Raw genomic sequence first — 12,504 nt, forward strand, 5'->3', positions numbered from 1 at the left:
ATTAATTATGAAAAAAATAAAGAAGCTGAGTTATTTAATGACCATTAGTTTTGTATTTTTGGAGTAAAGTAAGGAAAAAAAAAAAAAAAAAAAAACAGAAAATTTACAACAACTTAGAAACACTGTGTTAAAAAAAAAGTATAATATATTTTCATATTTTGTAAAATGCAAACCCATCATAAAGATATTCTCAAGGAGGTAGACTATTATTTTAAAGCTAGGAAGGTATTTAAAATATTTTTTAGATGGAATGTGTAAGATAACAAAGAAAAATCATATTTTCGCATTAAAATTCATCTTTAACACATAATTACTTTATAAAAAATGCATTTATCAATTATTAAATAGTCTGTTTCCTTACGTGAAGTGTTCTACACAGGCATACTAAATTGCATAAGATTTCAATCATAATGTGTGAAGATATTGTGTTTCTTGTTAGCATTAAAGCACGAAAAATGAAAAACGAGATAAACGCTTTTAAAGAATTATAACACTGAATACCTACTTTTAATCAGTTTGTAAACTTGAAATTCCGCTGATTTATAACTAATGCCCTACTGTTTTTTAGAATTTACATTTTTTTTTTCCTTTCTCGCAGCTTTTTAAATTTTTCTAAGCTTTTTAAAGCCAAATCAGGGAATGTGTTTTTGCACTGTCGATACGGTTAACATCAAAACTTTCATACTCGTTTCCAGCGTAACCAATATTTATACCTAGTTTACCATATCTATACCTAATCTATACCAATATCTATCTATACCTATAAAATTAATGAATATTACTCAGTAATAAATAAAAAAACGCTTATCAGTATTGTAAACACAGAAGCAAAACACGAGCAAAAATGCGTTAGTGAATTCATAACACACGGCTTGAAATTATGCTAGAATTTCATTTCCTTGCCATCATAAAAATACTTTTTGGTCTTTAAAATGCAATAAAATAAAGTTTTAAGCCCCAAAAATGAAAGAAAACTACTCTGACACACCCACTTCGGCCTTTTGAATATTTCCGTTTTGTGCACTTCCTGTATGCTTTTCGAGGACAAGGTGTCAAAATTAGTAGCCAAAAGGCAGACGCGCGCAAATCAGAAACTCTGATTCTCTCTAACTCAGCAAGTAGACTTCGCGGTTTAAATACCGCTGTTTCTCATTAAGTATTCAGAGTGATTCCAAAACTACGTTCTGGCCGGAAGTAGTAAGTTGAAGGTAAGAATTTGACAGGAAAGGAACTAAAAATTTAACTGTTAATAAAATTAACATAATCCTTACAACTTTCATCTAGCGCAAGGAAAAAAAAGGAGTGCGTTTGACCAAAATCTCGGTTTCTAAGGTATATAGTCCTCTTAATTTGCAGAGGCAGATACATGCACCTAAACAAGAATACTTATTACCACTATATTTTAATGTGGCTCGTTAGTTTTTTCTTTGACGAGATGTTTGTTCCTGGCTTACGCCATATTTTTAAATTTCAGTAAAGCGCCCCAAAATATTAAGAGTGTTACTTTATTCCAGAATTTTAGAGGTCGATTTTGATATTTGTTTGCAAAAGATAGTCTTTTGTTTGCAATCACAGGAAATACATAGAACTTTTTCGGAGCGAATCCTAAAAATCTTGTACATTTAATAACATTTCTGGTTGTTGATTTGGAAACTAACAGTACACAATTCTTGTTCTAATACAGCTCTCAGTTCCGGAGCAGAAATACAATGATTTTGTTTTATTTTTTCAGAATAATTTTTTTACGTCTCGGCGTTCGTTTTTGAGGACATATACTTCCAGGTTATTTGGAAGAGTTCTGCATACTTCACACTTTTACTTAAATTATACTTTGAATTGTAGCAAACCTGATATCTAAAATTTTGTGGTTTCACGGTCACTTTTTCCTCCTCGAAGGTTGTCTTTACCACGATAATGCCTCGTCCTTGCATTTCCATGAGTGTTAGTCAAAAATTATTAAGTACATGTGAGATGTTTCGTGTCAATCCCGAAAGAACTTGCCCCCCTCTCATATTTTTTTCTTCACATCACTTCAAAATTATATGAACCTCCTAACGTTCACCTCTTTGAAGGTTGTCAAACAGTACCTCAATAATGTCTTTAAGAATACACTTAATGAATTTTCAAGAAAAGGAATCTATCAGGTGCCGAGCAGTTGGAATAAAGGTGTAGAGCAAAATGAGGCTTATGATTTAATGCAATTTACTTATTATTATAAATATTATTATTAAATATAAGTTAGCCACTAGTATTGTTTTAATTATTATCTCTGGATTATATATATAATAGGACTTCAATATAGATTAAGATTTTTTTCAGGCTATTTATGGCAAAGTTATTCCTTTTATTATCATCGGAATCATATGTTTAGCAGCAGGAATTGCTGCATCCTTCTTACCAGAGACACTCAACGAAAACTTACCTCAGACGATTACTGATGCTGAAAATTTTGGAACTAAACAAAAATTCTTTTCCTGGAACAAGTAAGTTAGAAACATAAAATGTGCTTACGTGTATAACAAAACAAATAAATAGCATACAAATGCCATCAAAACAGTAATAACTAGTTCAAATTTTCTAACCCATTCTTTAATAATGTTGAGTGTTTTAACCATAAACACGTTTAGTTTGCCTGCACGTCAATGTTTGTGAAAATAATATCTACATGAAAAATTTTAATTTCGTTAAATGAAACAATTTAATCGAAATATTAATTTGCTTACCAAAACTCTTCGTATTTTTTCATCTAAATATAATATCAGATATTGCTTAGTAGGAAGACCCACATGCATACAAAGATTACTTTAAAGACTGTTCTAGGAAACATGAGAAATTATCTGTGGTCTTTCTCCGTTTCAAACTGCTAGTTATATATGTAGCCCTTCGCACTACACTCATGTAGCAGGTATAAGAAAATTATGTCCACAGTCAAAACACTATATTAGACGATCATTCAAATTTTTCTAAATGTTTCTGGATTTAAGATGATTATCTGGAGAGAAGTAAGGTTAAAAATTTCTATATTTATTTAGGTATTCAAAAGTACTTATCATTTTCAAAGATACTCTTGAAACTGTTGTACTCAAGATGGTGGCCATGAAAAGTTTAACCGTAATATGCATATTGAAAATAAATTTGTGAACAGTTTAGTTAATGCTCTAGTTTCGAATGTGTATTCAATCAGTTTATAAGACGTATGAAACGTACTTTTGAAAAATGTAATGCTAGAAAGTTTAACTTCTAATAGTATGCTATACTATACTTTCATACTATTTATATGTGCCGCTAATCAGATAGCTATATTAAAATTTAAAAAAATTAGAGCATTCAACTACATTTAGAATTTTTTAAAATCAGTCTCAAGATATGTAATCTAGATCAGCAATCTAGATACAGCAATCTAGAACTAAATCTGCTTGGTGATACAATATTAGAGTTTTGTTGAAGCCTTCGCCTATCATTCGGATCTAATGCAAATGAGATTTACGAATTTATCATGGTAAAAATGCGGCGGTCGTTGTCTAAGATCTTGGCACATTTATGTCAATAAAACATTTTCTCAGTTCACTCCAAATTTTAATCGAGAATACGAAAGGAAGCTAAATACAAAAAGAGATCCTTCGTCCTCTATCATTAACCTTCTGGGTGTATTTTCGCCTGGATGAACTTTAAGTGAAACAATGTCTCAAAAACACTTTACATTTACTAATATTCATGGCTTCTTCAAGATTTGAAGCCGGGCTCAACAATATTGTTACGGTCTTGCATTTAGGTTGCTATGTTTAGTAGAATTGTTATTAAATTGTTTCATTTCCTCGTGCAGTGCTGCGGACGGCAGGTTTTAAGGGAAAGCTACGCCGAAAACATAAAAATACAGGAGAACGCGCATTTAACATTTAATAAATAGATATCTCGTAATTGTACTCTTTTGCTATCCAGAAAAATCGAGAAAATACCAGAATGTTCTCGTGCATTATTAAAAAGTTTCTAAACGCTTTATCAGAACATCTCAATTCAGTTGTTTACTTAGTTCTGTCATTGATTGCAGCGATTTTGCGGTGAGATTGGATAAGCTCACTCTGTGTTTGGAAATTTGAGGTCTAGTTAACGTTTCAGTAGTTTAAAATATAACTACTGTGAGATATTGCAATATTATACTAATATCTCTCAGGAAATTTCAGCATTTTGTTTTATTTCTTGGGATAAGAATAATTGTTTTTAGCTTTTTATCGACTTGAGCATTCAGTTCATTACGAACCCGTAAGCACGCAACAATATGGTAGACTGTGTAAGAGCTGTAAACATTAGCGACGCGCATTGCAATTTTTTGCGTCATTTTGGATGTGACACATATAGCTTTGAAAATATGAGCAGTTACTCTGATACATAAAACAAAACCTTTTGCTTTATGTTCTGATAAATTTACAATGCTCGAATCCTGTGCTTGTATTACAAGTATAATATATTTTCCAAGCGTACTTGTTTGTCATTTAATCCAAACTGCTTCTTTTAGTGTTTAAAAAAGCAAACTTTTAAATCATTTAATTTGAATATTTTTCCATACTTTAATAAACCGCATCTGGGAATCGTGGAGAGTTAGATACCTATTTGAAGAAATAAATGTATTCTTAACTTGTAAAATTTTCCTTCTGTATGGCTTATTATGAAATGATAATTTGCTGCCAGATTTCCCTCATACTTATTGATGAATTAATATTTAGGTTTCTTTTATTTCAGACGCAAAATGTCTATTAGCCGAGAAAGGTCGATAAAAATGAAGACTTCGCAGCGTAGTCACAGTGAAAATAATGAGGATGCTAACCCACATGTAACAGCAACAGTTCTACAAAATGCAGATTTAGAAGCTATTGCAGGAAATTCTGACACTATGAAGGAATTAGAGAATGCTCCAAACGATGAATCAGGCAACTTAAGAAAGCGAAAATCTGACGATGCAATTAAAAGCATAAACATTGATGAAACAAAATCCACCGTTCCTAGTTCAGCAACCAATGACTACCATTCATCTGAAGCTTTGAAACAGCATGCTGAATCCGAGGGAAGTCGTCGTCCTGTTTCAAATGAAAATGGGAAGGATCTGTTCTCTAGGGAGTTGAACTGAAGACAAACATTACATCAACAAGGGAGTAGAATGAGTAAGAAGAGACATAGGAACTACAGACGTTCATAATGGTTAATTATGAACGTCCATTATCAGATATATTTTTTTATACTTTCTAACATTTAGAAAGCGTTTATATTTTAGTTTTGTGTTTCAAGCTATATATGTCAGTACATTGGCATTTATATGCTGCGCGAAGCTATTTTCTTGTACGACAGAGGAAACTCGATTATTTATTAGTCATTTGACAATAACGTTATGTTACCTACCAGTCCTTTGAGAAGTTCCAATGGTCATTATGAATCCCAAGATAGCAAAAAATAAATGCAAGTATAAAAATAACTACGTTAATTGATGTAGATTTTATTCTATCAGAAGCATTTTCAGCAATTGCAAAGCTACCATCATTTCCTGATGCAATTAGATGAACAATAATGTGTAACATCTACCGCGTAAATTAAGTCTAAATACTTGTTCTAAAACTTAAACCAGTAGTTGATTTATCGCATTTCGTATTGCTTGTCTTCTAATATGCAAGGTAGACCCAAAGGTCATATATACCAAACACATAAACATTATTAGCCACAACTTGTGGAAATTGCAGCTAAAGAAATAAATGAACTAAACTTCAAGGATTCTCGTAACTTACAATAATAACTGCTTGGTTAAAATTAATAAGTGATTACGGCAACGAATCCTACACAATAAAAGTACACTTAGGTAGGTTTCAAAAGGTACTAAACTTTCAAAGCTCTACCAAATCTTCAATAATTCGGTTACTCTTTTAGCGGAATTTACAGTAAGACGGCAGAATTATGAAATTAGTTATGCTTAAGCCTAGTGTTACAGTGTCAGGCAGTGCCCCCAGCCGCATAATTTGCATATATTTTTGGTTCCAAGTTCTGGTTCCTGACAAAAACTTGGAATAGAAATTAACATAACTGTTAGTAAAATTTAAATCACTAATGTCACAATTTATAGCAAAGAAAGAAAAAATGCTAAACTTTTCAAGTTCTACAAAATCTTCAATAATTCTATCACTATTTAACTAGCGGCTTTTACAGAAAGATGACTGAATCATGGAATGAGTTGAAATCAGGTAATGGTTTAGATTAAAATTATGCTGTGACACTTGCCGTATAATTTGCATAAAGTCTGGTTTCAAGTTCTGATTCCAGAGTTTTCTGAAGAGTCAAGAAATATCAGATAGAATTTAACGTAACGCAAACTGTTAATAAAATTTAAATCGTAAATGTTACAAAGTACAGCAAGGAAAGAAAGGTCAAAGAAATTTAGATAAAGCAAAGAATTTGTAGAGACATTGTAAACAACAGCGTCTTCTAAAGTAAAAGGGGAGTAAATGGAACAAAGTAAATGAAAGCAGAAAAAGTAAGCAGAAAAATGATGCACACACTTATTTTTTAATAAAAGATATGATATCTCTTTTGTTATTTTCTTTCTTCTTTAATGATAGAAGTCGCCGTTGTTAGCCACACGTGTTTTATTGAAAATTCGCTTTCTTTCTTTGTGGTATTTCTCTTCTTTAGTGGCAATGAAGAAAGCGACAAATCACTTAAAACATTCCAGCTAAAATAAAATCTACATCAATTAACGGGATAATCGCTGCATTATTTCAACAAATATAATTACTAAACATTTTCTGTTAAAATATATTCATTCTTATACAACTACAGAAAATTATATTTTTTCTGAGTACTTTGCTACTAGACTTTACACTTTTATGTACAAGGCTTCAACAGTGAAAACGTATTCCGTATTTAATTGCGTAATTGTTGTTTTCATTTATACAATATATGAAACGATAAAGAATGATTTTGTTATGTATGCCTATAGATTCATGTCTTATTTTAATAAATGTAAATTTTGAGAACTGCAATAGGTAAAAAATATTTAACTATAAATTTTATTTTATTTAAATTTACTTTAAAAAAAGGAAATATTTTATACTTACCGTATTATAGCTAGGTAATGCTTTAGATTAATTTCAAACATTTGATATTTTCCTTTGCATATTCGTAATTAAATTAAGTCATATAAACCGACCACTTGCTAGCCCTTTTTTGGTAATCCATCCATTTTTTTTTTTTTTAATTTCTAATGGCAGTCCCAAGATTAATCAAAGTTCCGCTGTACTTCGATGTCATCGATCCATGTACTATACGTGCGCACAGTGGTCACAGTTAATTCATGTTAAAAATAAACCAAAGGATTTCATTGAGAGCTATTATCCCAGAATTTAGGTGGAAAGGGAACATACCGACGCAGAGTTTAAAAGTAGGCTAAAAAGCAAGCTTAGGCTGTTGATCCCATCTCTGATTTTAATTTTTGCATTATTAATGAGATATCTTGTCTCTCCGATTTTTACTATATCAGGCATATTAAAGGAGAATTAAAACTGCGCATCAATATACACGAATCCTCCTTCCAAAACGAGAAATAAAGATATCTTGGATAACTAATCACAGTTAGTCCCTCAATTGCATTTGAGTTTTGGTTCTGCCAAAATTATATACAGAGCGTTTGATAGTGAAAAATTAATAGATTTCTTTAAAGGTTTTTCAAATATTTTAAACTTTTACGTTTCATTACTGCTTTTCTCGACAGAGGGTGCTATAATTATAATATCTTAGACTTTTAACTAGCTTTTAGCTTACCCTTTTACTATTTCTCTCGCTAGAGGACGCTAGCTAGTTTTATCTTGCCTTATTTGCATATGAGTTATTCCTCAAAACTTTGTAAAAGATTTTTGTTACTGAGGAAAGTTACCAATCACTTTCGAAATCGGTAGAGAGTTGCTCAAAATTTACTCCGGTATAAGTTTTTTTTATTAGTCTAATTTGAAACTATTTAACATGTTAGTAATATTTTTAACACTTTAAGCAATTTAATATTTTAACGTAACCAGTTTTGATACGGACACTACCGGATACCTATTAGAAAATCATTAATATAATGATTTTCTAATAGGTATCCGGTAGCCTTTTTCTAATAGGTATCCGGTAGCCAATTCTTTCTTAAGACCATGAGCTTTCTAAATTGCAACTTTCTGTATGCTATATAAGATTTCATAAATAAGTACAGTTCTCTGTTCCTGCTCATAAATAAGCAACAAAGGCAGAACATTGAATAAAACAAAACTATATAATGCAGATGTTGGAAATTGATCCAAGTGTTTGCTCTAGGATTACTAGATTATATAGTAAACAATAAAACAAAGACACACAAAAACACATGTATGACGTCTTCTATCACGAGAGACCAAATTTGTCGAAAGAATGTGCAATGGAAAATCACGTTAGAACGGGTATGGTACCCTGTACCTGAAAGACGTCCTTGACGTCAGCGAATCAAGCTGCCAACAGAGCCGTTGATCGCTTGTTGTGGCTGTAGCACCCATTCCTGTAGTATTGCATGTCGGAGCTCGTGGAGGGCACCTGGTGGCACACTGCAGCCTGCTATCTATTCTCCAAACCGTCCTTCATATGCTCTGTATGATTTAATTCCGGTGATCAGATTTGGAAATGTTTCACTCCAGATGGTTTTGCACCACTTGAGCTCTATGCGGGTGGACATCATAGTTCATAAATCGGTGGCCAATGCAGCGATAAATCGAAGCACAAGAAGATGCAGAATTTCGTCGCGATATCTGATTACTATAGCGGAACCACCAGGAATCACGTAGAGTTCGATGCGGTCATTCATTGCTATCACAGCCTGTTCAAATAAACCTCCTCCTCTGTAATGGTCTCTTTCGACGATATCTGACGGCGGATAGCGTGTCTCTATCTCTTGCCATTTCATTGCCTTTTGGGAACCGTTTCGGATGTTAAATCGAGACTTATCCTTGTGAGGATTATGTTAATTTTATTAACAGTTAAATTTTAAGTTAACGTTTCTTTCCTGTCAAATTCTTAACTTCAACTTACTACTTCCGGTCAGAACGTAGTTTTGGAATTTGCTGAATATTTAATGAGAAGGAGCGGTATTTAAACCACGAAGTTACTTACTGAGACAGAGAGAGAAACAGAGTTTCTGAACCACACGCGTCTGCCTTTTTGGCCGCTCTCTCTCTCAAAGCTGTTTTTACGCTCGGCCGTACTCAGGCCCTTGCTAAGCTTCGTAGTAAAATAAATTAAGGGGCCAACTCTAATTGAACCTTGATGGCTTCGGCTATACTTATTTAGTTAATCTTAGTTTTAGTTTAATTCTTAGTCTTTTAAGTTCAAGTCCGAAGTGCGGGCTTTACTTGCACACTCCCAGGCGGAGTTTTGTTAAATCTTATCGAAATAATAAAGGGTTAGTTACCCTTCTCTCTTGTTATTTCCTGTCATCGAACTCTAGCGATTATTCGCTTATCAGTTCTTAGGTTCCTCACTTCCAACATTAACTTAGAATTCCAAAGTGAGGTACCTTACATCCTTAAAGAGTATGTGCCCACTGCTGTCCAACTGCGATGTTCACGGGGTTCAGTTCAACCACGCTCTGACATGCGATGGGAAAGAAAACCCAAACCACGAGTCTTCGGGCGTAGAGTCCATCTTCATGTAATAGACATGACACAGTTTAGCCAGATATGCGCCGTCCTGCAGCTGTAGAGATCCAGCTGTCGTGCTGTTAGTGGTCTATGGCACACTGTAACAGGAAGCGATTGCCTGCTATTGTGTTAATCCTCCAGCGTCCAAACCCTGTCTTATACAGAGATTTGACTCCTTTGGTAACGATTCCGTAGCCTACTAATGACGCTACAATGCACTTTAAGCTCTCTCGCAGAAGCAGAGAGTCTTGCACCAGCTTGCAACTTCCTGACAGTCCTCCAATTCATTTCACCATGCAAATAACGTCTTCGGCTCATGCTTTTCGCTTTGGCGATCTCGGATTGCGCAGAACTGTTCTCTGCTTGCGAACTGACGCGTACGTCCAGCATGCCCCTTTTAAGACGTTGTAGCGTAAATGCGGGATTACGTTTTATGCTAATTTTATCTACCTATTTGCATTTGGTGATGCAACCTCTGCCTGATATATAAATTATACGTGTTAACTTCTTTTTTACATTCGTGCCTTTTCTTTTAGCGTTTGTTGCTTATTTTTTTAGCACGAGTGTAATTAACCTGTCGTCAGATTTTAAAATGGCATATTTTTGTAGTGTCAGTCTTCATGTGAAACATGCTTTAAAAATTACAAGCAATTGGTTTTGGAATAAACTTTCGCATCAGGTACAACTTCAGAAGTTAAAAAAATGAAGTAATATGTTCATGATAATTTTAAATAAATTCTAGTTAAACTTCATTTTTCGAAACTGAATGGAGTGTTTCGTTTCCAAGTAATCAAAAATTCTATTCATAGAAAAAAATTAACTAAGTTACGAATTCTACATTCCGGTATTCAGCTCGATTTATCGAATTGAATTGAGTTTGTACCGTATATACAAAAAGACGAAAATTTGATTTATATGCAACAATGTATTCTTTGTTATTTACTTTGATGAATTATAACAACATTAAATTTGTTAATCATATTTAAGTGCGTTGTACCATATTGTTAAACATATTTAAGTACCGTTGTGTTCAATATTTAATTGTTAGGAAATTAAAATTTATGCTTTGTTACCTGTTCAGTTTTTATATTTGTTTACTCTATAACCTTACCTAAGAGATGTAGAATGCTTATACATATATTGCTTACTATTGTTACTTGTTTTCATACATTATATACTGCTGGAAAATAAATGTTTTACATTTTCATATGAGAACTTTCATTTCTTTTTATAATTGGTGATGAGATATAAGGAAAAGCAGTGATTTAAAGTGATTCCTTTTTCCGTGTTATATGCTTGAGCACTGAATGCTTGTTCATAACACTGAATCTTAGGACAAACTGTATATGAGTATAAATTCCTGTACATATGGCTGTAATAAAAAGTAGAACAATTGAGAAAATAATGCTGTCGCTCCTCTTATATAATTTTACCCCGGCCGCCGAGATCTTTCTAGTACTTTCTGCTTCTCGAAATGACTGCAAGGGTTTTTAATAAGAAACTCGTTAAAATTTTACAAAATTTTGAAATATATAATAAAACAAATTCCAAATACAAAATTCGTGTTTTTAAGTTCCCATGTTCGGTTGGATGGTTGCAGGTACAGTGGTTTCTTCACAATGCGAGAAACATTCATTCACGCAAATTTTTTATTTTCAGTCATTATTTAGTTATTTATTATTTAGTTTTTCTAAATATAAGGCATGGCGATAATATCTGGTGGCAAAAGTTTGAAAAAAGAATCAATGCAGAAAGTCAAAAGACGCAAAATGCCGTTTTGCGACTAATAGCTAACTGGATCTAATGCTCTTTTAGGGTAATGCTAAAAAATGCAAAACTTTAACTAAATGCGTGTAAAATATTAAATGAAGAGAAAAAATACCTCTAAAAGCATATCAAAAACATTTATTGGCGATAAAATTAAGATACGCATTATTTTTACCCGTTAACATAAGGTTAGAAGAACCGGAAAACTTAGTAAAGTTAGATTGCATTAGGTTTGGATTCTTGTAAAAAAGGAATTCATAAGGAATTTTTTTCAGAAATAAGAATATTTAAACTTAAAAGAATAGAAGCATCGAGTTACAATCACTGTAGTGATAACGAGTTTTATCGTCCAGAGAAAACATCCTCTTTTTTTTTTTTTTTTTTTTTTTTTTTTATTTATTGAATACAACATGAATTGATCTCATCGGCATTCGAAGAGAAACGGAAGATTTAAAAAAAAAAAAAAAAAAAACTGAGAGCTTTCAGATTTTACAAAACTTAAACTCTCTTTTTAACGTTTTGTGTGTTACCTTTATTTATTAAATATCCTGTTCTTCGCACTTAAACATAAAATTTAATTCGACAGCAACATTACAAAATAATTTTAAAATGAGCATATCTTTAAAATTTCCGATACACAGTCTCGCACGCTGGAGGTAGATTTGTTTTTTTTTAGTACAGTGTTGCCACTGCTCGCTTTGAAATCGTTGAGTTTGTTAGTGTTGCAACATATGAAATAGGTAATAAAACATATTCTAAATTTGGGCATCCAAATACCCATATTCGGGTGGAGGATTACGTTGTTCCAAATTTGATGGCTCTAGGTACCGTTGTTTTATCACAATGCAAGAAGCATACATACATTTATGCAGATTCTTCATTATTTAATTTCTTTAAATATAATACAGGGCGAGAGTATTTGGTGGAAACGATTTGAAAAGTGATTCGCCTTTTATAGTGAATCAAGGCGAAAGGCCAAAACGAAATTAATGATTTTTCTTGGCAAATTTCATTATTTCGAACAGTTCTACTGCATCCAGACTTCTATGCTACGACTCGA

The 12,504-nt window shown here is 32.7% G+C and overlaps 1 protein-coding gene across 1 annotated transcript in view; it reads left to right on the top strand.

Annotated features, from left to right (window-relative positions):
* Positions 1–10,886, top strand: part of LOC118196147 (organic cation transporter protein-like) — a 53,157-nt gene extending 42,271 nt beyond the window's left edge. Inside the window, exons 9-10 of the mRNA XM_085818155.1 lie at positions 2,320–2,483; positions 4,738–10,886. Coding sequence (XP_085674281.1) covers positions 2,320–2,483; positions 4,738–5,122 — 549 coding nt within the window. The 3' untranslated portion in view covers positions 5,123–10,886. The remainder of the gene's footprint in view (positions 1–2,319; positions 2,484–4,737) is intronic.
* Positions 10,887–12,504: the final 1,618 nt, after the last annotated feature.

Source organism: Stegodyphus dumicola, chromosome 6 (genome assembly GCF_044657685.1).
Source record: "Stegodyphus dumicola isolate Sdum_Otavi_A_Nest chromosome 6, ASM4465768v1".
Taxonomy (NCBI): domain Eukaryota; kingdom Metazoa; phylum Arthropoda; class Arachnida; order Araneae; family Eresidae; genus Stegodyphus; species Stegodyphus dumicola.